Source organism: Pseudophryne corroboree, chromosome 6, assembly GCF_028390025.1.
Source record: "Pseudophryne corroboree isolate aPseCor3 chromosome 6, aPseCor3.hap2, whole genome shotgun sequence".
Lineage (NCBI taxonomy): Eukaryota > Metazoa > Chordata > Amphibia > Anura > Myobatrachidae > Pseudophryne > Pseudophryne corroboree.
Window position 1 is genome coordinate 384,721,622 of NC_086449.1, and position 27,059 is coordinate 384,748,680.

Sequence of the window (27,059 nt, forward strand, 5' to 3'; positions counted from 1 at the left end):
GGGGAACTGTGCCTGGCGCCCCTCTGGATATGACTGTTTATATTATACTGGCCTGTGGGATTAGTTCTTAAAGCGGGATAAGCTACATGAGCCGCTGGTCCAGTTCTCATGTTAGAAGTAATAGTTCTGGGGTTTTTTTGTCTCTTTTTATGTTGGAGCACTTGTGTTCCGCCGTATTTGCTCTTCAGGTTCCGTTTCTACAGAAGTGCATACATCTGTTATTATGTTATCAAGATGTCCTTATATTCTTTGGTTTAAAGTGAATAAGTATGGCAGTGGGTGGGAGTTATGCCGCTAACCCCTCCCTTAGCCTACACAGTCGCCTTAGTATGGCGACTGGACGTGATCTCACGAGAGATCAATTTAGTTTAGTTTTGTCCTATATTTTATGTTTGTCTCCCCACATGTATTCCTATATGTTTCCCCCTCCCTATCAGGTATACCGGTCTCAACACAGATATTGGCCATCAGAGGTATCAGTTTCTCCTGTAATTGAAAATGGTGAAGATAGTCTCCATTAATGCCAAGGGGCTTAACTCTCCTCAAAAACGTAGAGTAGCTTTGAACTATTTTTATAAGCTACGAGCACAAGTAGTAGCTGTTCAGGAAACCCATTTTCAGAGTCAAAATCCTCCCCTCTTCACTAATTCACGCTACCCCCTTTGCTACACTGCAAATGGACCCACCAAGAAAGCCGGCGTTGCCCTTCTCATAGCACAACACTGCCCGTTTGTCCTGTCCTCTAAATATGAAGACCCTGACGGGAGATATTTAATTTTAGTAGGTCGACTAGATAATGTGGAGACCACTCTGGTCTCTTGCTACGCCCCCAATACCAAACAAATAAAATTCCTTAGAACCTTTTGTAAAACTCTTCAAGAGCATACGAAAGGAGCCCTGTTGATCCTCGGAGATTTCAACATGGTGCTGGACCCCAATATAGATCGCTCTCGCCCAACCCGAATTTTACGTAGCAGTCCGGCCCAGGATCCCTCAGGCAGATTCGGCCAATTGTTAGCTGAATATTCGCTGTATGATGCATGGAGAGCCAAACACCCTGCAGAACGTGATTACACCTTCTTTTCCCACGTTCACAGTTCGTACTCTAGAATAGACTTGGCGTTAGTTGATAAGTGGACGTTAGCTGCCATTAGTAAGGTGGACATACTACCCATGTCTTGGTCAGACCACTCACCACTCGTTGTGAACTGGGAAGCCGACAAGAGAGTGGTCCCCCATGGCCCCTGGAGACTGGGCCCGCACCTTCTATCCCGCCCTGAGGCCCGCCAGGCCATTCAGCAATCTTTAGACCTATATTTAGCTACTAACTGCCCCAAGGACACAAACGTTTTCAACCATTGGTGTTCTCTGAAAGCAGTGGTTAGAGGCTCTGCAATCCAAATAGCAGCTAGACTTAAACGTGAGTACAAAAGTAGACAGGCCTCGGCCGAACGGGAGGCTGCTCGCCTGGAAACTGCACACAAAAGTGACCCCAATAATAAAGCCCTCTTTAAGGAACTCCTTGCTGCCCGCGACAAAGTGAACGTATTTGCCCTAGCGGAGGTACATCGCAATCTGCAGCGTCTCAACCAACAATATTATAGGCTTGGCAACAGAGCGGGACGCTTGCTGGCGCGTAAACTAAGGGGACGTAGAGCTAAAGAACGCATACATGCTGTATATACGGCATCGGGAGTTAAAGTAACCGACCCGGGAGAGATAGCAAATGCGTTTGCCGAATACTATGCACAGTTGTACAACCTTAGAGAGGATCCCGATACCCCCCAGCCTTCCTTGGTAGATATTGCTGGTTTCTTGGAGGGGTTGTCCCTCCCCACTATTGACCCTCAGACCCTTGAATCCCTTAGTTTGCCCTGGGCACATGAGGAAGTTGTGGCAGCTATTGAATCCTGCCCAGTAAACAAGGTCCCGGGCCCAGACGGATACCCCGCCAACTTCTATAAAACTTTTAAATCTACTCTTGCCCCGCTTTTAGTGTCAGTTTTCAACGAAGCCTCAGACTCCACATGCTTCCCGAAAGAGATGTTGGAGGCCCGTATAGTTACCATCCCTAAGGCGGGTAAATCTCCTGCTGTGGTCCAGAACTACCGCCCGATAGCACTCTTAAACACGGATCTTAAATTGTTCGCTAAGCTAGTTGCAAATAGGATATCCCCACTCCTACCCAATCTAATTAACCCTGACCAGGTAGGTTTTGTTCTTGGACGACAAGCATCTGATAACACACGGAGGGTTATCAATTTGATTGAACGCTGCCAAGCCCGGGACGAGCCTCTCTTGCTTCTCTCTTTAGATGCAGAAAAGGCTTTTGATAGGCTGCACTGGGACTATCTACGGGCTACCCTGGACTGCTTTGGATTTGCAGGCAGGATACTCGACTCCATATTGGCCCTGTACTCCTCCCCATCGGCCTCGGTGTTCACCAATGGTTGCAATTCATATACATTCAATATCACAAATGGGACCCGTCAGGGTTGCCCCCTTTCACCCCTCATTTTTGTACTGGCTATTGAGCCCTTGGCGGAGCGGATCAGGACACTAGACCCCATTGTTGGCCCTGTGGTGGAAGGGACGCACCATAAAATATGTCTTTTTGCTGACGATATCTTAGTATGCCTTAGCGACCCTGAATCGTCATTACCGCATTTACACTCTCTCTTAGACTCCTATGCAGCGATCTCCTATTATAAGCTAAATACCACTAAGACTGAGGCCCTTCCTCTGAACATGTCGGATGACGTTCTTAGGCGTCTAAAGTTGACCTACAAATACGCATGGCAACTCAGGTCACTTAAATACTTGGGTGTGCAAATCTCCAGAGGGCGAGATTTAATGGGATGTAACTATGACCCCCTTTTTAGAACATTTGAGCTATTTATTAAAGACTGGATGATGCAGGAGGTTTCATGGGTCGGACGAATAGCGGCTGCGAAGATGGTGCTCTTACCCAAACTAATGTACCTTTTCCGTACCATTCCTAGGACCTTCCCTAAAGATATTTGCAATAGATTTAACCGTTTACTATCAAACTATGTGTGGGGGGGCTCAAAACCGAGGATAGCAAAATCCACCCGAGTTGCGCGGAAGTGTGACGGGGGAGTGGCCTACCCAGATCTAGAGAGATACCATAATGCTTGTTTACTCGCTCAGGCCAGAGACTGGTCCACTCAAGACGCCCCAAAACCATGGGTGTCACTGGAACGGAGTGCTGTCTCCCCCTTCGCACTATCTGACTTGCTTTGGCTGCCTACAGCTTCTATCCCTCTAGAAGGGGTGGAAAACTCGGCGGTCCAGGCAACGTTGTTAGCATGGAAAATCGTAGCTAAATCCCTCCCCACCGGAGCCCTTCCCTCCCCCCAATTGTCTCTCCACACCATAGCCACAATGATCCCAGACCTTCACCTACACCATTGGCGTGACAGAGGCCTAACCACCTTGAAGGATGTCCTGCGGGACGGTGTATTAGTCCCATTTTCCCTACTTCAGGAACAATTCCAGGTACCTAAACAAGATTTTCACAGATATCTGCAATTGAGGCATTGGCTTCAAAGTTTTTCTCCCAACCGACTCCCCCATATTGGCCCCTCTAAATTGCTGATGTCACTCTTGTTGCCTGTCAGAAATAAAGGCGGTATCTCCAGATGGTACCAATATCTCGTGACTGAGGCCCGGCGTGGGGTATTCCCCTCACAGACCAAATGGGAAAAAGACCTCCCTGCGGTCTTCACCGAGGATATTTGGAAAACTATCTTTCAATCCTGCTTTAAAATCTCTAAATGTACAAATCACAGTGAAATGTATTACAAATTGGTTCATAGGGTGTACTTTACGCCGGAACGCTTACACAAGATTTGGCCTGAGGTCTCTGCCAGTTGCTGGAGAAACTGTGGAATGGTGGGGGATATTCTACACATTTTCTGGCTATGCCCAACAATCCGGTCACTGTGGAGAGATGTGTTTCTTTTCATGTCGCTTGTCCTGGGAGTATCCCTCACACCTGACCCCCTAATAGCACTATTTCATTACTACAGTGGTGAGATGTCTAACAACGACAGATATCTTTTAGGTCACATACTCATAGCAACTAAGGCCGCCATTGCCTCCAAATGGAAGTCGGCGGTCGTTCCCACGCTATTAATGATAGAACAAAAAGTTCATCAACACTATGTGTTTGAAACGTCGGAGGGCGGATTTCCCCCCGGGACTCCCAAGATGAGTAGGAAATGGGATAAGTGGTTCCTATATAGAGAAAAATCGGGCCAAAGTAGTTTATCCGGTACCATGATTGCCCCACCTGACCCTTCTGAGCTTAACTCCCCAAATCAAGATGGCCCCTAACTTAACTTAACTTAACTCAATTCATTACGGGTTTCAGATCTCCCCACTTTCATTATGTTTACACTCTGATTTTATTGCTATTCACAGATGTCCCTGATACCTAACCTTCCTTTCCCTTGTCTTAATTAGTTATGTTATGTTATGTACTTGTCTTCCCCCCTATTTCTGTTTTATTTTTTCATTTACAAATTCAATTGTACTTATAATTTGTACAAAATTTCAATAAAAATCTAATATTAAAAAAAGAAGAGAGATTGATGATAGAGGTTGAGTCTCTCATTATCTGAAATTCTTGGGACTAGAAGTGTTTGGATTTTTCTATAATATATCATGGGAAATGGGACCCAAGTCTAAACTCAGAGTGCATGTATTTTTCACACCTTATACACATAGCCTGAGGTCATTTTATACAATATTTCTAATAATTTTGTGCATTAAAAAAAGTTTGTGTACAGAAGAGTCCTTCCTCAGCTCTTCTGCTAGCCACAGCAATCGCGTGTGGATTGCTGCGACTAGCGTGCCTACAGCCATAGGATTTCATGCTCCCGCGAACAGGTCGCAGGCAGGTGCGGCTAGTCGAAATCTAGTAAGCACATGTGACCTGTGGGTCAGAAGAGGGAGGACACATCTGTACTTTGGACCATCAGAAAGCAAAGGTGTCACTATATTAGGATCTATCAAACAACTTAGCATTTCAGAATATTTTACATTATTTCAAAAATTTGGGATACTCAACCTGTACAAAAATAATAATACTGGGAATATTGAAGATACAGAGTTTCAAATAATTTTTAATTGATAGGTGTTCTACCAGAACCAGAAAAAAACCATGTAATTAACCAGAAAAATATAATAATTTGCCATATAATTTGTTTTAGCTGTTGTATTAGTTTGTATCTTTATTATATTGTATCTTGGATCCTTTACAGAGCGTTGTTTACCCACACAGGTTGAACTTACCCCATCATTAATTCCTCATGCCTATTGCTGCATCTACATTTAATTACCCAGCTCCAGCAACACACTTTTAGAATTCGAAGCTGTTACTTTTCTGTGCTTCTTGTCCTAAGAATTCATTACGAAAAATACTATATACACCAGTGAAACTATTATTTCCTCATAGATGCAATGTATTTACTTTCTTTTCAGTTAGCCATTTCATTCTGCCATGCTTTCTTGTCTATGAACATAACCAGAATAGATAGCTTCAAGCTTGAAATCTATAGTACTCTAGCATTCATAAACAAATGTATAAACGAGGATTGCATTTTGTTTTCATTAAGTATAATGGGGATGGATTGCTCCATTTTTTAGTTAGTATTGATTTGCAGATTTGGTGACCATCCCTTTTATAGAGCATTCATAAATAAGTGAGTGACCTTGTGATGTTCACTTTGGGGATTATCTTCATATGAAATTTGTATGGAAATTTTAACAGACCATTTTGTTCAAAATAAATATAATAAACTGTGGAAGGAAATCCAGCAATTACTTGGCTTTTTCAAGAACAACATAATGCCAACATGTAGAGATGAGTGATTGAGAAAATCAAACACTCCATTTTGCGGAGGTGCGATGTTCCGCTCATAGAATTTTTGAGTTATGCTTTTGATCCAAGAGTTATAAGATGGATAGATAGATAGTGATATCTCCCTAGGGGTTGCCTAATTGCACTTTACTAGGTACAATATATTTCCCAAGTAGGCAGTGGTTGGCAGTTGGAGTGTGGCTCTTTCTATTTTCTGGCCAGGGAGTATTAGACAATGAGCACACTGTAGTAATTAATTTTATTAATTAGACAATGACAGATATTTTTAAAACTCTTCTCCTAAAGAAAGGTGTTTCTGTGAGCAAAAGTATTCAATGACCAGTGCTCATAATAAGATACCACTTTCCATAGAACCATTTTTAGCAGGGAGCACCTGTTCTAGTCCTTAAAACAATTGGATTATAATTAATATATACAAATTCCCAGGATTTTGCTGCGCTAAATCAGAAACTGTTAATAAATATTTTTTTTCCAAATAGAGGGGCAGATGTATTAACCTGGAGAAGGCATAAGGAAGTGATAAACCAGTGATATGTGCAAGGTGATAAAGGCAGCAGCCAATCAAATCCTAACTGATAATCTACATATTGGAGCTGATTGGCTGGTACCTTTATTACCTTGCACATATCACTGGTTTATCACTTCCTTATGCCTTCTCCAGGTTAATACATCTGCCCCAGAGTTTGATATGTGCTTGAAAATCCCTACATCATACAGTATGATGTAGGACAAGGAAAAAAAAATTGCAGTTTCAGTTTAGGAAATATATTCTATGTCATCACGTACAATAAATGGGGATATTAGTTCTTATTGCTTCTAAGTCATATCTATGTGTATTATATGTTATACTATACTATATATGAAATTATTCCAAAAGAAGCAGTGGCGTAAGTTTGTCCTAGTTGCCCGGAGGCAAGTTAAATATTGGTGCCCACCCATATATAGTATTGTGAGGAAATGAGGTCTGTGACAATTAATATAGCTATGCCTAATTTCCTGTGTAAAATATGTACTTTTTATACTCATATCCATATCCATCCAATTTTTCTGTTTGTTCACTCTCCATAACATGTACATTGCTTCTCACCCAATACTGTGTTTAAATCAACCTTAATATTGTTAATATATGCAATTGTGTTATGTTATTTGTTACCCTTTAGATCAGAGGTTCTCAAACTCGGTCCTCGGGAGCCCACATAGTGCATGCTTTGCAGGTAACCCAGCAGGTGCACAGGTGTATTAATTACTCACTGACACATTTTAAAAGGTCCACAGGTGGAGCTAATTATTTCACTTGCGATTCTGTGAGGAGACCTGCAAAACATGCACTGTGTGGGCCCCCGAGGACCGAGTTTGAGAACCTCTGCTTTAGATAATATATTTATGTTAGACCTAGTTTCCTATTGTTTCATACACCACAGTGGACACTCAAAGGTTGAGTCATTTAAGGTACCATTGTCCCTTTTTGTTTACTCCCTATTGTCCAAAAGTGAGCTGACCAGACATGGTGGCTCTCTGGCTGATGTAATCACCTTGATTGGAATATGTATTGTATTCTAATGCTGTAAGATCCTAAGACACAGAGGTCACACACACCCCTGCAATATGAAGCTTCTGGAGGTATAAGTAGAGCTACTCAGAGAGCTGAGGGGAGATTCTTTGACCCTAGGCTAAGAAGTAATGTTCTGCCAGGGATCTGCTGTGGAACCCATTATATTGGATTTGTTTGGGACTGTGTATTGCTAGAAGAGATTCTATCCTCCTTCACTAAAAAGTAATGTTCTGTCAGGAGTTTGCAGTGGGAATTGTCATATGGAATTGGATTACAGAAGTGTGCTGAACTGTTTATAACCCATTTTGTTCAATAAACAACTGTTGGTTTTTCTTCTACCACCGTGTGTGAGTGATTTGGAAACCGGTGTCTTCACAAGTATGTATGTATATATGTATATATATATATATATATATATATATATATATATATACATACAGTATATATATATATATATATATATACATATACAGGTTGCGTATCCCATATCCAAATATTCCGAAATACCGACTTTTTTGACTGAGATTGAGATAGTGACAACTTTGTTTTTTGATGGCTCAGTGTACACAAACTTTGTTTACTACACAAAGTTATTAAAAATATTGTATTAAATGACCTTCAGGCTGTGTGTATAAGGTGTATATGAAACCTAAATGAATTGTGTGAATGTAGACACACTTTGTTTAATGCACAAAGTTACAAAAAATATTGGCTAAAATGACCTTCAGGCTGTGTGTATAAGGTGTATATGTAACATAAATGCATTCTGTGCTTAGATTTAGGTCCCATCTGTTAGGGTCTCCTGCTCTGTGCTGCCACGTCGTCATGGCAACCGGGAGACAAGTGCTAGCGGAGTAACCTGAGCATAGCTGATACTCCGGTTCGGGTCTTTTGCTGTGCAGTGGTTACAGGCTCTGTGCACGGCAGGGGATCCGGTGCTGGTTTTTGTGCTCACAGTCTGTGAGGTCTGAGTGGGGCGTGGACAGCACCTGCTATATAAACCCTCTTCTCAGGTTAGGCAGATGCTGCTGAATCTTTGTTGGTTAGTCAGTTCCTGAAAGCTAGCTAGTACTGTGTAAACTTTGTATTTGTTTGTTGCTTACTGCAAATAGGCCTTGGGATTTGGTATTACACTCTGCCAATCCAGACCTAGCAGTAAGACTGGAGTCAGTTGTTTAACCTGCTGGGGTTCTTTTGCTACTCTGTGAACCTAGCAAGTTTGCGGCTGTATTCTCAGACTTGCCTGCCAAAATCCTTTCTCACTGTGCAAGGTGTTCAGGTGTCAGTTTAGTGGCAGTAAGCTGAACCAGTGCACTGCAAGTGAGGACTAGGATTGTGGAGACTCTCCTTGTGTCTATTATTCCATCTCTGACCAAGGAGTTTACTGCCACACCCGTTGGTAACCCTTTTGGGTTTTGCTGTTGCCCTTAGCAGCAGCATTTCGGGTTCTCTACGTATTAAATCACAACATCTCGCTTCTTTCCATCTGAGCATTCCTAATACTAGGGAGACACCCAGTTTCTTAGCCTTTGGGCTTCTCTGTTCACTTTGTGGTTATTTTGTTACCCTATCACCTTCTATGTATGTAATGTCATATTCCCCAGTCTGTCTGTGAGTTCATTTGTTTTGCATCCCTCTCCGTTCAGACACCAGTACATTCCTGCTGGCACTGGTGTGCATAACACCATCACCATGATATCTCATTATGGTACGCAATTATTCCAAAATACGGAAAAATCCGATATCCAAAATACCTCTGGTCCCAAGCATTTTGGATAAGGGATACTCAACCTGTATATATTTTTTTTAAGTGTGTGTGCATGTGCGTGTATATGGAGTGTTCTGAAAAAAAATGTAGAGGAGGATATGGTCCAGGACTCGGTGGAGGGGATCAGTAATGGAACCAGGGCAGTGGAGCTTGTGGATGGAAGTTCATCAGCGTATCAACAGGCTGGGAAGCTGGATATGTTGTGTATATTTACCAAGATGCAGTACATTTGGGAGTACTGGAATGAAGCTCAGCAGGTATTCAGCAGGTGGAGAGTATCCAGTGTACAGGACAAATTGTGTCATCTGGGGAATGCGTTCATGCACTGCAGAAGTGAAGCAGCCACATGGTATCTGCTGGGGAAGCCAGAGTTTGTGGAATTCAGGGAGGAAGTGATCGCCACAGTGGCCCAAATGACACAAATAATACAATATACAGAGACGGAAGGGCAAGTGAAGAGTAAATTGTCTTCCCAGACAGAGCCAAAGGAAGTGGCAATGGATTGGGGGGCCCTGGATACCCCAGCACGGCGAGACCAGTGTTACAGGGTGGATGCTGAAAGGCACCATCTGCAACAGCTTCTCCAATACCCAAGGGAAGAAGTTGCCCAGTCTTCTATACGGAAGGAAGCACGCGTTGAAGTGAAGAAAACAGTGACCACAATCCAGGCACCCCAGTAGGAACTATACTACAACTTCCCTTTTGCTGAGATGGAAGATGAGGACTTAATGAGAAAGTGCCAAGAACTGTGTGCCCAGTATGTTACACTGGAAAAGGCTGACCTTGACCAGGTGGATGCAAGGAAGCACTGTCTACAACCCGTTCTCTTCTCCCTGGGGGAAAGTCACAGTAAAACACTCTGTGACCTGCCTGAGCTGTGTTACAACTGGCCATTTGCGGGCTTGGAGGATATAGAAATCATCGCAGAGTGTCAGAAAGACATTGAGGAAGAAGTTGCCACTATTACCCGACCACCAATAGAGCCTCCAAGGGAATCCTTCAGGTGAGAACCAACCAGTCCTGGCTACTGAGCCATTCACAGTGTTGTGTTTGGGGGAGGGGGAATTGGCTTTTGAGGGAGAAGACCTGGACAGGGATCAGTCAGTCCTGTCAGTTTCTCTGTAGCCACATGGGGAATTGCCCGTGGGAACAGTGAAAGTGGCTTTTGAGTGGGAAGAGTTAAGAGACAAATTGTCAGATTTTGCTACTTCCCTGCAGCCAAAGTTTAGTATTCCTTTGGCAATAGGGCAGGAGCCCCAACATCATACTGCCATTGGGCAGATTTTGGGCATGCAATCCAGGGAGGGGGGAGGAGAGCCCCACACTGTATCTGAGGCCATGACAGAGCGCCAGCATCTGCCCGTCCTTATGCAACTGACAAATGTATGTTTTGGACACATGGATAAAATATCCACTCCTAAAGTGCCAGAGGCAAGGGATGTAATGCACCACCAGGAGGGAAACTGCTCTCTGCCAGCATCCCACTATTTGCTTGTTCTCTGGTGGGAGACCACGGAATGAGTGGGAGAGGTACAGGCATTTACAAATATGTTTTGGGCCCAGAGTTATTTGCTACCAGGGACATATAATTGGGAATCTGGTGAAGAACTGAGCAATTGTGGGTTGCTAATCATAATTCCACCAGACCCAAAAGGCCGGTCATTAGACTCTTCAGGAAACATGACCCTCAGTCCTTTTGACCCAGGTGAGGTTAAAGTGCCAGCTAGTTTGTACTGCCCAGGCAAAGGGCTTAAAAGTGGTGGAGGAACTTCTGAACTGCTAATCACCCTCTCACCAAACCTAAGGAAAGACTTACTGGATTGTCCCAACAGTCTCGCTTGGACATTGAGGACTTTACCTACAACTTGCCAGGACATTGGGTCTAAAAAGTGGGAGAGGAATGTGAGGAAATGAGGTCTATGACAATTAATATAGCTATGCCTAATTTCCTGTGTAAAATATGTACTTTTTATACCCATATCCATATACATCCAATTCGTCTGTTTGTTTGTTCATTCTCCATAACATGTCCATTGCTTCTCACCCAATACTGTGCTTAAATCAACCTTAATATTGTTAATATATGCAATTTATGTTATGTTATCTGTTGCCCTTTAGATAATGTATTTATGTTTTCATACACCACAGTGGACACTCAAAGGTTGAGTCATATAAGGTACAATTGTCCCTTTTTGTTTACTCTCTATTGTCCAAAAGTGAGCTGACCAGACATGGTGGCTCTCTGGCTGATGTAATCACCTTGATTAGAATATGTATTGTATTCCAATGCTGTAAGATCCTAAGACACAGAGGTCACACACACCCCTGCAATATGAAGCTTCTGGAGGTATAAGTAGTGCTACCCAGAGAGCTGAAGGGAGATTCTCTGACTCTAGGCTAAGAAGTAATGTTCTGCCTGGGATCTGCTGTGGAACCCATTATATTGGATTTGTTTGGGACTGTGTATTGCTAGAATAGATTCTATCCTCCTTGACTAAGAAGTAATGGGGGTAATTCTGAGTTGATCGCAGCAGGAACTTTGTTAGCAGTTGGGCAAAACCATGTGCACTGCAGGGGAGGCAGATATAACATGTGCAGAGAGAGTTAGATTTGGGTGGGGTGTGTTCAATCTGGAATCTAAATAGCAGTGTAAAAATAAAGCAGCCAGTATTTACCCTGCACAGAAACAATATAACCCATCCAAATCTATCTCTCTCTGCACATGTTATATCTGCCTCCCTTGCAGTGCACATGGTTTTGCCCATCTGCTAACAAAGTTCCTGCTGCGATCAACTCAGAATTACCCCCAATGTTCTGTCAGGAGTTTGCAGTGGGAATTGTATATATATCTATTTATGTGTGTGTGCATTGGCGTGTATATGGAGTGTTCTGAAAAAAATGTGTGTGTGTGTGTATATATATATATAGAGAGAGAGAGAGAGAGAGATAAAGACAAAAGTCCGGCACTCACGTTTGCAGCTGTGACAACAGGTCCGGTGCCTAACCTCTCAAAATGAGCCTCTGTCGTTCTTTCTGAGTGCCACCATACGTTTTTCTATATATATATAGGGCACCGGGCACAGTAACATCAGGAGGTGTGCCAGGCTATTTCTACTTTATATATATATATATATATATATATATATATTTACATTTCATTGTCATTTATTTTAAATCACATTTTTCTTAGCAGTCATACACTTGATCAGAATCCATGACTTGTTACACAGAAGGCAGACACCTTACTGATCAAGCTATTTGCTCCTGCATAGCATGGCTGCAGATTCTAATTATATGATGCTATAGTACTTAGCATTCTCAATTCAAAACCAGTGCAACTAGTCAGATCTATGAAGTGTGCAGCCAGACACTACATAGATCTGCTCAGTAACTCACAATTCTGATTATTTCTCTGACAATTATTTTACACCTTTCATACCCAGGATTAGAACCCACAATCTATTACACTGAAACAGGCACCTTACTGATGGAGCTATTTGCCCTTGTATAAGAAGCATGAGAATTCTAACTATATGATGTTACGTGTAATTGTAAGTAACTTCATATAGTTAGATTTCTAATACTTCCTATACAGGAGCAAATAGCTCTATCTGTAAGGTGCTTGCTTCCAGTGTAATAGATCATGGGTTCTAATCCTGGGTATGACACTTTTAAAAGGTGCATCTACAATAAAGAGGATGTGACTTGTAAGGTGCAGGGACTTGTGGGGGAGTCGGCCACGGAAGAGATAGCGGTGGCTGTCAGTTAACTTAATTGAATGGTGTCACTGAACACGGAATGGGAGGAGAGGTGCCCCCCTACAGAGCAGGAGCCCGGCGGCAGCTGACTCCGTTGCCTCCCACAGTTACTCCTTTGAAAATAAGTATATACTGTATATAATAAAAGGCGAATTGCATAGATCTTTGTTCTAAAAATCTTAAAGTCATAGTATAGGGTCATTTTATTTATGTTATTTATTTTAGTTTTTAATTACACTATTGGGAGTGGATTCGGGGAGTGGTGGCAAAACTCAGGCGTGTCATAACCATTTTCTGTGCGTGTTTATGCTTGCACTTGCAATCTGGTACACAGAAAACATGGTGCTAGTGTCATTCTGTGTGATCATATAGTTACTCAGATGATTGATTATTGGAAGATCTGCGAGTACCACTGTGTGTTTGTATGCAGATTCTGAGGTTTATGCAGATTCTGAGGCCACAAGTGGGAATCTCCCATCAATTTCCAGGAGGCTACACATTAGCATATTTTTGCACAGCGACTGTGCATGGGATTGCATCTATGAATGCATTAGCATATATCTCTGAATCAGGCCCATTGTGCAGATTATTAAATTGCAGAGCATTTATTTGCTCCAAATTATATTTTTTAATTAGGAATTTTTCTTATTATTGATTGTATAATGTACTGTTTTATTGTTTTCCCTTTTGCTTTCACCACTCTTTTACTATCAGCTGAATGGAAATGGCAGTGCATAAAGTATTTAAATAAAAAATATAATTCTGTATGATTCAAAAAGTATTTTAGATAAATTCTAATTGTTGCTGTCTGTTGCAGAGAATATGATCAAGTATACTGGAAGTCCTGACAGCCTCCGCTCTCGTACTCCCATGATAACACCAGATTTAGAGAGTGGGGTTAAGGTTTGGCATTTAGTGAAGAACCATGAACATGGAGACCAGAAAGAAGGAGACAGAGGAAGTAAAATGGTGTCAGAAATCTACTTAACAAGATTACTAGCTACAAAGGTAAGTAAGAATCATCTGAGGCAGGTCTAAGTGTTATGGCAAATATAGATATAGATTTCAAGGATTAACTTTACATTGTTTAACATTTGTTTTTTATGCATTTTCTTTTCTACTGTTAACTTTTATAATATTAGCTAAATAATGCAAAAGGCAACTTGGTAGCCTGTATGGATATAACTACATTTTTGTCTGCTCTAAAAGACAGAGCCCACATTGGGTACAGTAGGTGATTCTAGTGCAGGAACCGGCAACTGGCAGACCGCGGTCCATCTCCAGACCGCAAAGGACAGAACAGCGGACCGGTTTTCTCTAATTATAAATACTTTACTACCGGCAGGATACTGGCAGGGGAAGGAAGCTCACACTGTAATGATGCAGAGAGACAAGAGCATCCATCTTCCTTCCCCTGCAGAGCGTGTTGACGCGGCGTCCCACATGAGCGGGCTGACGCGGTGTCCCACGTGAATGGGCTGATGCAACGTCTCTTGTGCTCTTGTGAGCGGGCTGACGCGGCGTCACGGGACTGATGGAGGCTGAGGCGCTGAGTGGATCCCGCGCACCGCACCACAGCGTGGAGGAGCCCTGACTGGACCCAGTACCCGCACCCAGGAGACTCACCCTCTCAAGAGGAAACCAAGCTACCAGGCGGCGGAGCCGGGAGGCACTTTTTAGTGCGTCTGCGGGTTGCAGCCTGCCCGTCCCCACGTACGCGGGCTTTGTACATAAGGGTGAGCAGATTTTGTGGTTTTTTGGACCTCGATCAAAATAATTAGATAACATCCGGACTCCATTAAAAATTACTTGCCTACCCCTGTTCTAGTGTATCCACCTGTTCTGCTTTGCCATAGCATCCTCTGAGCACAGACCTGTGTTTATCCCAAGTAATGGAATATGGAAGTCTACTTTTGTGGACTTTAATAGCAAGAATGTTCACACTGCTATGTTCCAGCACAAAGACACAGGTTTTGTCACTGTGCTGTGGATTATTTTTAAAATGTAACCTCTGAAACATATCCGAAAAAGTAGACTCATGCTTTAAATGGCTTTATTGCTGGGAGCTTGCCCCAAGCCCATCCTACTCTTTAAGTACAGCCATTTATTTATATATTTTTACCATAAACTCCTGAGGTTCCATGTTTTGCTCTATGAGAGCAATGTGTCTGGATTTGACAAGGTTCTAATAGCGATAAATTCCACGGTTAAAATATGAAAGTGATTTGTTAAAAAGAAAACACTCAGCTTTTTCGAATTTCCATAAAGCATACTTGCCAATTCCAGAGAGGAACGATTGCACTGGTTCCACAACGGCTTAAAAGACTAATAAAATACCCAGATAGATTTGAAAAAACAAAAAGCACCATCATATTAAAGAATAGGTAGAGATGGAAATTTGAAATAGATGTTGTATAAAGTTTTAGTAAGGTGCATTAATTATTTCTTCCCTGCTTTGGTTGTGATTAGCTGTTATGCATGTAAGCACCAGTGGCCCTGAGAGGGAAGGGGGGAGCTGGTACTAATTACCCTGGCCCAGACTCCTGGAGGGGCCTGGGTCCGCTGCCACCCCCCTCCTGAGTATACCTATACTTCAGGTTGGTACCATATTCCCATATTGAAAGCAAAGAATGCACATGCAGCATTTTCACAAATATCACTGGGAGAATGACGCCGGCCGAGGAGGAGGGACCCACTGCCTGCAAGCAAGGTAGGAAGTGGGTGCCCTGCTCTGTGCCCCCTCCGAGCATTAGGATGGCGCCCCTTGTCCGCAATTATTGATTTTTACATCACCCCTTTTTATGCCATGCCCCCATTCATTACCAGGGCTCTCTACACACCTGGTTAGCACATAGACCAATATAGTATGTACAATATGCTGGGCAGCACTTTGCTTACAGAAAAGTCCCAGCATATGAGTAGATAAAGAAAGGTGACAGCAGGCATGGCTTACAAGCTCTCTCTCTCTCTTTCCCTTGTTATCTCTCTCAAACATCACGTAGCACTTTTAAGTAGAGATGTGCGATTCAGTTCTTTAGAAATCTAAACCCATCTGAATTTTGTGGATCTGAACCAAACCAAGTCCCAGCTTGGATCCTCCAGTGGTTTGAAATTTGGGGTGGTATTGCAAAACCAAAACAAGATGATGAAATTAGAGCCAAAATCAAAACACGAGACTCCGTACACATCTCTACATATAAGGCTAGTAATAACATGGAAATGGGTGGAAAACTTTTGATCCCACTACTGGCAGTTAGAAGTTGTTGAAGACATCAGCAGTTTTTGGGAGCAACCTTATCTACTTAATTGCTCTGTAGGGTTAATGGAGGGTTCTCCATTGACACCCACCCCCTCGACGCTGGTTTCCATAGCATGTCACATGCAATCACTTTTGACTGCATGTCACTAGCATTTCTCTAACACCAGTGGGTAAACAGCTTTACTCTCCTGGTTCAATTTTGTTTTGTTTTTAGAACTACAGTACTAGGCATTCCATTGTAATCTCAATGCTACATTTCTCACATAAACATACACATATTTCCCATGTCCCTGACTGTATTTGCATTTATGCTGTTTTGTTACAAAATCCCTTAGTTTGTCTTTTGTTCTGTCTTAGTGAATGGAAACTGGCAGATAAATATAAAGAAGTTGAGTTTTCTTTATAATCACAAAGTAATAACACAAAATAGTGACTGACAGGGACAGACCTTTCATAAAGCACTCAGAAAGCATTCAGACAAGTAAACAATATATTTTTGAAGTAGCTTTGTCTCTCTTTACCGGAATTTCAACACGAGGAATGATTGCATGACAGCTCTATAACTTTACTCTGTTGACTTCTCATTTCCTAAATGTCAGCAACAGAATTTCACATCAGTCACGCCCTCAACATTATTTTACCAGCACAGGAATGAGAGTTCTGTACTGTAGACACACTGCAGTGAAGGCTGCTGTTTCTTTAGAATAAGTGTTTATTACAGGTATCATGCTAATAGTATGGGCTGCAGTAATTGCGGTAAGCAGCGGCACACAGTGCGTTACAGAACTACTATTTCCAGCTGCTCACATACAGTGGGAATGTTACACTACATTGTCATAGCTATCTTATTCTCTGTGCATCTGGATGGACTAATACAGTAGTTTAAACACAAGCCTAATAAATAGGACACCACACAGCAACTTAGCTATAATGTACAATATATAAATGTGTAAACACATGATAAATGGTTAATATCATATTGTGTAGGTCAGATGGTACTTTGACTTATAATTAGAAATATTATTTTTAAATAGTCATTTGTCTCCGACATTCAGTTTTTTCACAGCCTCTCTTTTCTACCAATATAACATTTGATTTGCGTCAATAAGGAATCTTAATATTTGGGGGCACACCACATATAATAATTAATATGCTCCTTTGGCTATTATGAGATGATCTCACAACTGCTTTCAAAGTTGCATTCTTCAAATGAGCCCATAAAGGAGAACTCCAAGAACAGTTTTTCTCCTTCGGATTGTGGGTGATCTGTGGGTAATCTTCCCCCAGAATCCAATGCTGTGTGTGGGTTACTCTTTGCTGTCAGAACCCTGCTTTTTCTTTTATCCAGACCATGTCCCATGAGAGTTAGTCATTGTATTTTGGGTCTGAGATCAGTGTGACAGGGTTGTGATAAGAGGAGTCACATTTTTTTTTTTTTGTAAACTACTATTCCTGATTATTTCTCATGTCTCACATGCCTCCACACATAAGTGAGGGGTGTTTCTAAAATTTGTGCCAGTTTATAACCATAAATTGGTCTGTATAGTATACGTATGTCACTGCCTGTAAATTCCCAGGAGGTTCTGACTCAGTGTTTTCTTGGATACTATCTTAATGATATCATTCCCCTATTTAGTAGTGTAATATTTTATTTGGTACAAATAGTCTGCAGAGAAAAATGAAGCCTAATGATCTGTGAGTCTATTAATATACAGAAAAAAAAATATTTTCAGTTTCTATTAAGTTATAAACTTTTCGATAACGTGACGTCTTATTTTAATATTAATGGTGCTAAAAATCAGATGAAGGCACACATAGAGAGAAGACATGCTAACAGCAACACTATGGAACAGTGGTTACCATTGCTGCCTGACAGTGCTGGGCCCATGGGTTAAAGTGCAAACAGGCCCTACCAGTTTCAATGTTCCATATTACCTTATGTGTTTCTGAATTACTCAAGGTGTGCTGCTTACTTCCCACAGACCAAAAACAGTCTGGTGCCTGACTGCTGACAAAATAAAAAAATGACCATTGCATGTGTGTGTAGTAGAGAATTTGGACTGTAAGCTTCAATGGGGCAGTATAATTTTCTTTGTACAGCACTGAATAATATGGTAGTGTCATATAAATAATTGATTGAAAATAATGGTGACAGAACATGCAAGTGTTTTGATATGTTTCTACAAATATTAGCCTTACTTGTGTATTCTATTGTTATATACTTCAGTTATTATATATCAAGTGTACAGATATTGAATAAGTGTAAGACGAGCTTTATCCCCAATATGCTTATAGTTAAAAGTTATGTCCCACCCCTCATCCTTCCTGCAGATGCAACTATTGGTGGCAGTGTGGTCGCAAAATAGTGCCCACTTCCATTAGGAAGCGTTGTTGCATATGCACCCATTACTATTTGCGGTCGGGTGCAAATAGTTGCAGCCACGAGGACGAGGGAGGACACACTTGTACTGTATTTTACAGTTTTAAAACCAATATTATCACTTCAGATGGTAGCCAAAGTTTCTTTCTGAACTAAGTAATGTTATCTTTCAGCTATTAGTATAACTGTGAACAGAGTAGACTTAATTTATATAAAATACATTCCCAAAATATGTGCGCAAATGATTTAAAAATATTTCTGTTACACACGCTGTTTGTTGAATGGTATGCAAAAGGAATTCAGGAGTGCAGGTGTGCTCAGAAGTAGAATATTCATATCTTTAAATCTTGCATATCACAGGCAGGTGTTGTCAAAATGCTGCTTTGATTAAATTCATTCCTTCGCTGTACCCAAAAATTATATTTCATCTTCTTAAAACAGTTTGATTACCATTTTTGTTTAGTACATAATTTTATTTTAGTTTGTATTAAGCCATAACATACGTATATATCTCAATTAGCAGTCAAACATTGTACCAGAATGAAGCTCATGTGTAATTTTTTCTGGTTTTTGACAATGATTTTGGGAAACTGCTACATAACGTAATGTACACTTAAGAAAAGAAAGATTGGGTACAAAATAAGTGACAAAATTCTTCAGTTTCCCCCGTAGTCCAAAAATGTACAGATACAATGACGGCATGAGAAAAAGCCCGGGCGCTGCATCGCAGCACGTATATAGAATCAGGCTTATTCGGACATAGATATAAACACACAAATTGATCAGTGTAATCTAGCAAAGTAGTGCCACTTCCAACGGTTTTACTTCTGCAAATAAAATGCGCATTTTGAGCGAAAAAGACACTCAACGTAGCCAAGTTGCCCCATACCAGGTGTACTGTGAGGGGCTGTTTGGCACGACTAAAAGTGAAAAAATCAATGGGGCCAGATGGGATACACCCAAGGAAACTAAAAGAGCTAAAAGATGTACTGGTGGCACCATTAACAGAATTATTTAACCAGTATCTAAATACAGGGGCCATTCCAGAGGACTGGAATAGAGTGAATGTAGTTCCACTGTACAAAAGTGGAAGCAAGGAAGAAGCAAGTAACTACAGACCAGTAAGCCTTACATCAGTAGTAGGGAAAGTAATGGAAAAACTATTAAAAGAAAGAGTTGTGGAATATCTTAAATCAAACAACTTACAGGATCCAAAACAGCATGGATTTACTGGTGGGAGATCATGCCAAACAAATCTTATTGATTTTTTTGACTCTGTAATGAAAATAATAGATAAAGGGGAAGCTGTAGATATAGCATATCTAGACTTTAGTAAGGCATTTAACACTGTCCCACATCGCAGACTACTAAATAAACTTGAAAGCGTGGGGGTGGATTATAAAATAGTTAAATGGATAAGAACCTGGTTGCAGGATAGGAAACACAGTTGTAGTAAATGGAGTGCAATCTATGGAGGGAAATGTTACCAGTGGAGTACCCCAGGGATCTGTACTCAGACCAGTTCTCTATATCTTTGTTGGTGACATTGCAAATAGTATTGAAGGGAAAGTATGCCTTTTTGCAGATGATACAAAGATATGCAACAGGGTAGACACACAGGGAGGGGTAAAACAAATTATTGATGACCTAGCTAGGCTTGAGAAATGGTCAAGAACGTGGCAACTACAGTTTAATGCTACAAAATGCAAAATCATGCACTTGGGTCTCAAAAACCCAAAGGCTAAATATAGTATCAAGGGTACTATAATGGAAACTACTGAGGAGGAAAGGGATTTAGGAGTCACTATTTCAAGTGACTTAAAGGCAGGAAAGCAATGCAACAAAGCAAGAGAATGGCAAGTCAGATGCTTGATTGCATAGGGAGAGGAATCAGTAGCAGGAAAAAATAAGTAATAATGCCACTGTATAGGTCATTGGTACGGCCTCATCTGGAATACTGTGTCCAGTTCTGGAGACCATATCTCCAGAATGATATAAATACATTAGAGAGTGTACAAAGAAGGGCAACTAAAATGGTGCATGGCCTATATCATAAAACTTACCCGGAAAGGCTAAAAGATCTTAACATGTATAGTATGGAGGAGAGAAGGGAAAGGGGGGACATGATAGAAACTTTCAAATATACCAAAGGTTTTAACAAAGTTCAGGAGGGAAACATTCTTCAAAGAAAAATAAGTATTAGAACTCGAGACTCGGGGACATACACTGAAACTGGAGGGAGGCAGGTTCAGGGGAAATTTAATGATAAATTACTTCACAGAAAGGGTAGCGGATAAGTGAAATAGCCTCCCATCAGAGGTGGTAGAGGCTAAGACTGTAGAGCAATTTAAACATGCTTGGGATAGGCATATGAATATCCTTACAAAGAATTAAGGTTCAAAAAGGGTTGAGATTACCTAAAGGTTAAAAAAAAGGGGCAGACTAGATGGGCCAAGTGGTTCTTATCTGCCGTCAAATTCTATGTTTCTATGACTGAAGCCACAGTGTATGAGTATACATCTGTAGGTGAACTTTACATTGGAGTGAACTTTTACCATTGGAATACATGTAAATGCTCCTCTTTGGCATTTGTAAGATGTCTCTGTTTAGCGCATGTCTCTGAACTTTGGGGTCCACTGTATCAGATCCCCTGTTGCCAATGTTGATAGTGGTGTCTGCAGGTAAAATACAGCAGATGTCAAAGTAATATATCACCATAAGTGAGAAGGGGTAAAAAATTAGTTCATGCCATTGATAATGTTTTTACAGTGCCTTTCTCTTTTTGATGCAGGGAACATTACAGAAGTTTGTAGATGATTTGTTTGAGACCATATTTAGCACTGCACATCGAGGTAGTGCTCTTCCCCTTGCCATCAAGTATATGTTTGATTTCCTGGATGAGCAAGCAGACAAGCATAATATTCATGATCCCCATGTCCGACACACCTGGAAGAGCAATTGGTAAGTGGGGTAGTCTGTATGAATTTACCCTAGCAAGAACATTTTTCTAAACAAGTCATTCATCTTATATCCATGTCATATTTAAGGTTTCTAAATAATTAGTTGGACTTGGAAGTGAATGACCTGTGACACAGTGACGTTTATTTACAGAGGGATGTAGTCAATAGCATTCATATTGTCCACACCACAATGTCAAAAGTTATAATGTTGACATTGTTAAAATATTGACAGGCAACATGTCAACACTCTCAGAATGTTAGCTTTAGGGCTAGGCTTCAGGTGGGGAGTTAGGGTTAGGCTGTGGGGGGGATAAGGTTAGGCTGCGGGGAGGGGGGATAAGGTTAGGCTGCGGGGAGGAGGTTGGGGTTAGGCACTAGATGGAGTGTTAGGAGTAGGGGGATAGAGTTTAAGCATAGGGTAAAAATACTTATCTGAACGCCAGAGAATCAGAGATCTGACCTGGAAGTGTTGGTCCGACTACAGTTAACTACCACGTCTAATTGAATCTGGCTCATAGTGAGAATTAAAGTTTTGGAGGATATAGACTATTGTGAAAAATATGTTTACGCATTGCACAGATCATGTCTTCAGATCACTGTGCTTTAGCACCTTATCCAACTGCCCTTGCTCTTCACTAGATTTACTCCTTTTCCAGACAGTGGGCTTGAATCACATGTACACAAATACCTTTGCAGCTGCACTTCAGTATGCAGTGGCTGTCGAAAATATGAAAAAGAAATGTTGCAGCCACCAGGAGCTGTATGAGACACCCCCACTGGCGGCCTCTGAGAATCACTGCTTGTGTACAGAGACGCAACCATCGGACGCACATTGGTTGATAATCGACTTCTGAATAACTCTTTGGTCGCGCAGCGTAGGGAACAAAACAGTTGTGACACACTTGTATTGTAGTCGCCACTCCACCGCTACCTCCCACAAACACTCACAATCACTTTACAAATAAAGTCCTCACTGGAACCGTCGCTGCAAGACATGCACAGTAGCAAACAATTGCTCCATTGCGTCCAACATTGCATCCTTCTCTGAATCAGGCTCAATGTTCCTAGCTTCCTACTCTCTACAATCCCTTTGGACAGAGTATAGCATCTCTGGGTGCTGTCCTACCTCCTCAATTTTACTTATTATAATCTACCCTTGAATGTATCACAAATGAAACTGTAAATAAAAACAAAAACCAGATCCCATGATGTTACACTGAATATTTTGCTCTCTAATCTCATTTTCTGATAATCTGTAAACTCTACAGCCGCAGTAACTTTGATGCATATTCTAGAGGCACACTTATTATGTTACTATTGTACAGGAATCCATTTCTTAAGTATTACATCAGCATGGAGGTGGAGCTGTGAATTGGCAAGATCTACATCTCACACGGCCAAGCACCACCATTCATTAGTGATTGAGGATGACAATGTATTTTCTCCTGTGATCAAGGGCTTACTGAGACCTGTATTGCAGGCTCATTGATGAGGAGGTCTATAAGAAACGAGTCAAAGTTAATTTAATCTGATTGCAAGGAGATAATTTCTTCATTTCCTCTCTCCCCTCCTTCCACCCCTTCAAATAAACCTCCTGCTCATTTAGCCTGAGTGGCTGCAATCAGTTTGAGATTAAAAGCGAAGATAATGTTAATAATATGCTAATGCTTCATTAGTCAGACACTTAGTGTTGCCCAGGCTGTGTGTACATGTCACTGTTGTGTACTGATCGAGCTCAGTGTCACCAGTGACAGGAAAAATCCCACAGTCCTATTGTTCTGCTAGCTATTATTGTCTGTAGAGGCTAGAAAGGCCCTGTTTAATAGCTGCAAGTTGGACATACGTATATAGGTATATAAACACGTGGTAACCTGTGAATACAGGTTAGAGGCGATTTACATAATGCTTAAAATTAATTAATCTTATTATTGGTCCTGGGGTATAACTGCTGAACTGCTATACACTAACACAGAAAACCCTATCTAATAGTAAATAATTAACATAAAAAAATAAAAAATAAAACATATTTGTACTAGTTAATCATTCTAGTTAACCTTTAAAATGCATTTTTACATTCTGAGGTACAGTATAGCCCAATATAATTTCAAATATTTGTATGTATTTTTTTTTATGTTATCTAAATATTATTTAAATATCTTGCCCCTCAAATCAAAATGATGTTTGTGCATGCAGTTGTAATATGGGGTTCTTAAGTGCAACTAGCCCATCTTTAGGTACAGTATTAACACTCTCATGAGTTGTCCTCCACATCAGAATATGCAAATTCCATCATTTTAGCAATTAATCCATGCACTTCCCAATACAACCAACACACTTGTACAAAATAGTCCTTAAAGGGCAGTTGCACTGCGGACCCAAAATGTTGAACTTATGTATATGACCATAGCATTTCTCTGCAAAGTGTTAACTGTTTGTACCGCTATGAATCAAGAAGCGCTAGCTCTAATGGTTTTGGAATTTGACGTAAATAGAGATTTGCAATGTATTTATATGGTTTGTTTCTCTTGCTAGCTTGCCGTTGAGATTCTGGGTGAATGTCATCAAGAACCCACAGTTTGTCTTCGACATCCACAAGAACAGCATTACAGATGCTTGTCTTTCTGTGGTGGCTCAGACGTTTATGGACTCATGCTCAACTTCAGAGCACCGTTTAGGCAAGGATTCACCTTCCAACAAACTTCTCTATGCCAAGGACATCCCAAGTTATAAAAACTGGGTAGAAAGGTGAGTTTGTGAGGAGGTCGGTTTGTACAGGTAATCTGATCATTTTTATGCCACATAGCAAAAACTGGTGCTGTTCATAATGAACAATAAATGCATGCTCAACAAGGAGATGTTACTTATCTGATGTTGGGAAACTAAATATACCCTATTCCATCCCACTGACCGTGTCACACTCTCAGTCAGACTCACACTGCGGAAGATGTAGTAAACTGTGGAGAGAGATCAAGTGGAAAGAGATAAAGTACCAACCAATCAGCTTCTAACTGTCTTTTTTTCATACACAGTCTGTAAAATGGCAGTTAAATGCTGATTGGTTGGTATTTTACCTAATTCCACTTTATCTGTCTCCAAGATTTGATACATCTCCTCCACAAACACTAACTGCCGGATGGTGCAAGTTGCCTGGCAACAAGCACACTATGTAAGTGTAGAAGTGATGAAGTATAGAATGTGGTGGAGACCCATCCCTGTTTTACATTGCCATGCATAAGGACTTATTGTAAGCATGCTCATTATGTACATACAGTATGTCGCAAGCTGCTGGTCTGATAAAAGGTGTGAGATAACATGATAACCCATCTGTTACTTCTTACGTGTCTAATATGCAGAAAGCATTTGGTGTACTGTTAAACATATTGTGTTGGCACATACAGGCGAGTGCAATGCCATTTTGCTACAGTACATCTATACAGTATGTAGTATAAATTATTCTCTACATTCTGGTTGAAAGATTCCCGATACACCAAAAAGGAAAACTTTCAACACAGCTCCATGTAATAGATCTGTCTCTTTACTGAATGAACACAGTTGGCATTTATTACATTTTACATTAAAAATAGGAAATAGCGATTTTTTTTCTTACTGCTGTTTTCCCACCTGTACAAGCTATCACAGAATCAAAGTACAGGCTGCTAATTCCAGCATGGGCTTAAAGCATGTGTGTGTTTTCTTGAATACAAATTAACTTTCAAACTTGTGATTGCCAGTCTAGTGCTTGTGAACTGCACTGGAATTCAATATTTTACTTTCCAGAACAGCAAGCTAAATGCAGCTGTCAGCAAGGCTTATACATGGAAGTATTCTTGTGAAAGTAGCACCAGTGAATACACACTATGGCAATTGTATACAATAAAATGATGGTCAATTTTTTTTAATCTGAAACAGATTTTATGGTAAAGTTAAAATATAACATACAGTATATATCAGCTTATATTTCTTCTATTCATTTCCTGCATTTTTTAAAATAAAATATAAAGTATTGAAACAAGTTGTTATTTTGTTATCTTACATTACATTTTTTTCCCTGCCACAGCAAATATAAATTAAAGGCCATAAACTGTAATAAAAATAATACAGTTGTGAATAATTAATTTTGAAACACTGCATCTGCATTATTTTATTTAGCAAGAATAGATCCAATTTGTGCTTATGATAAATACTGCTCTAATACCCCTGTAATCCATTTAGAAAGGTATATCCACTCGGTTCACATGTACCCCCTCCCATCAGATGTGCGTGGAATTTGTATTTAAAATCCAAATCTTGGGTTTTAGATTTATTGTAAATTAATAAAAACAGCTAAAATCATTTAATTTTTGCAAACCCAAAGCTAAACAAGTTGTATTTAAACAATGAATTTTCGATGTATTTGTCAGTATTATTGTAAGCAGGGCCACTATCAGGGGGCTACTGGGGGCACAGCTGTCCCAGGCCCGGCCTCTCTGACAGAGAGCTCATGCTGCCATCCGCCCACCTCTTTACCCCCGCTGCCGTTCATCCCCGTCCGCCCACATCAATCTATTGAAAATGTCCCTCCCAAAATGGCCACCACCTCAGAGGAGACAGTTATTAAAGATACTAGAGGAGGCCTCCTCTAGTATCTTTAATAACTGTCTCCTCTGAGGCGGCTGCCATTTTCGGATGGACGTTTTCAACAGTTTTGGGAGGGACGTTGTCAATAGTTTAAAGCAGGCAGGGATGAACAGCAGCCCCTGACGGGATGCCAGACCCGCAGTGGCAGCAGCGGCCTGTGTGTGGGGAGGGGGGTGATTCCTTGACAATGAGCAGAATCCCAGCAGGTACTGGGCATAATAAGGTGACAAGGGCATTACTGTGGGGACTTAATATGGTGCCTGGGGCATAATTTGGTGTTGCTCCATATGAGCATATTAATTCTTTTGGGAATATATATTTCTTTTTATCTCATATATATATATATATATATATATATATAAAATTCATTAATTTAATTTTGCCCATTTTGTCAGTCCCGGGCCCCAGCCCCACAATTTCTGATGGCAGTCCTGATTGTAAGTTAGGAGGTAATTCAGACCTAATCTCTGGGCAGCGATTTTTGCAGCACTGCGATCAGTAGGTCTCCGCCCACTGGGGGAGTGTATTTTAGCTGTGCAAGTGTGCAAATGCATGTGTAGCAGAGCTGCACAAACTGCTTTTGTGCAGTCTCTGCGTAGCCCAGGACTTCAGCCTGTCCAGGACCGGAATTGACGTCAGACACCCTCTCTTTCAATGATTGGACACACCTGCGTTTTTCCAGACACTCCCTGAAAATGGTCAGTTGCCACCCACAAACACCCTCTTTCTGTCAGTCACCTTGTGATCGCTCGTGCAATCGCTTTTTTTGCACCATCCCGTTGCTATGCATTGATCCCCGTCGTTGTGGTCCGTCACGCCTGCGCATTGCGGTGCATACGCATTCGCAGTTCGGACCT

General features: G+C 41.1%; 1 protein-coding gene across 3 annotated transcripts in view; it reads left to right on the top strand.

The window, feature by feature from the left end:
• The window catches only part of PLXNA4 (plexin A4), a 1,021,577-nt gene that overhangs the window by 977,246 nt on the left and 17,272 nt on the right, over window positions 1-27,059 (top strand). For all 3 annotated transcript variants that reach the window (XM_063926762.1, XM_063926763.1, XM_063926764.1), the window contains exons 28-30: window positions 13,804-13,994; window positions 21,417-21,586; window positions 24,118-24,330. In XM_063926762.1, coding sequence (XP_063782832.1) covers window positions 13,804-13,994; window positions 21,417-21,586; window positions 24,118-24,330 — 574 coding nt within the window. The remainder of the gene's footprint in view (window positions 1-13,803; window positions 13,995-21,416; window positions 21,587-24,117; window positions 24,331-27,059) is intronic.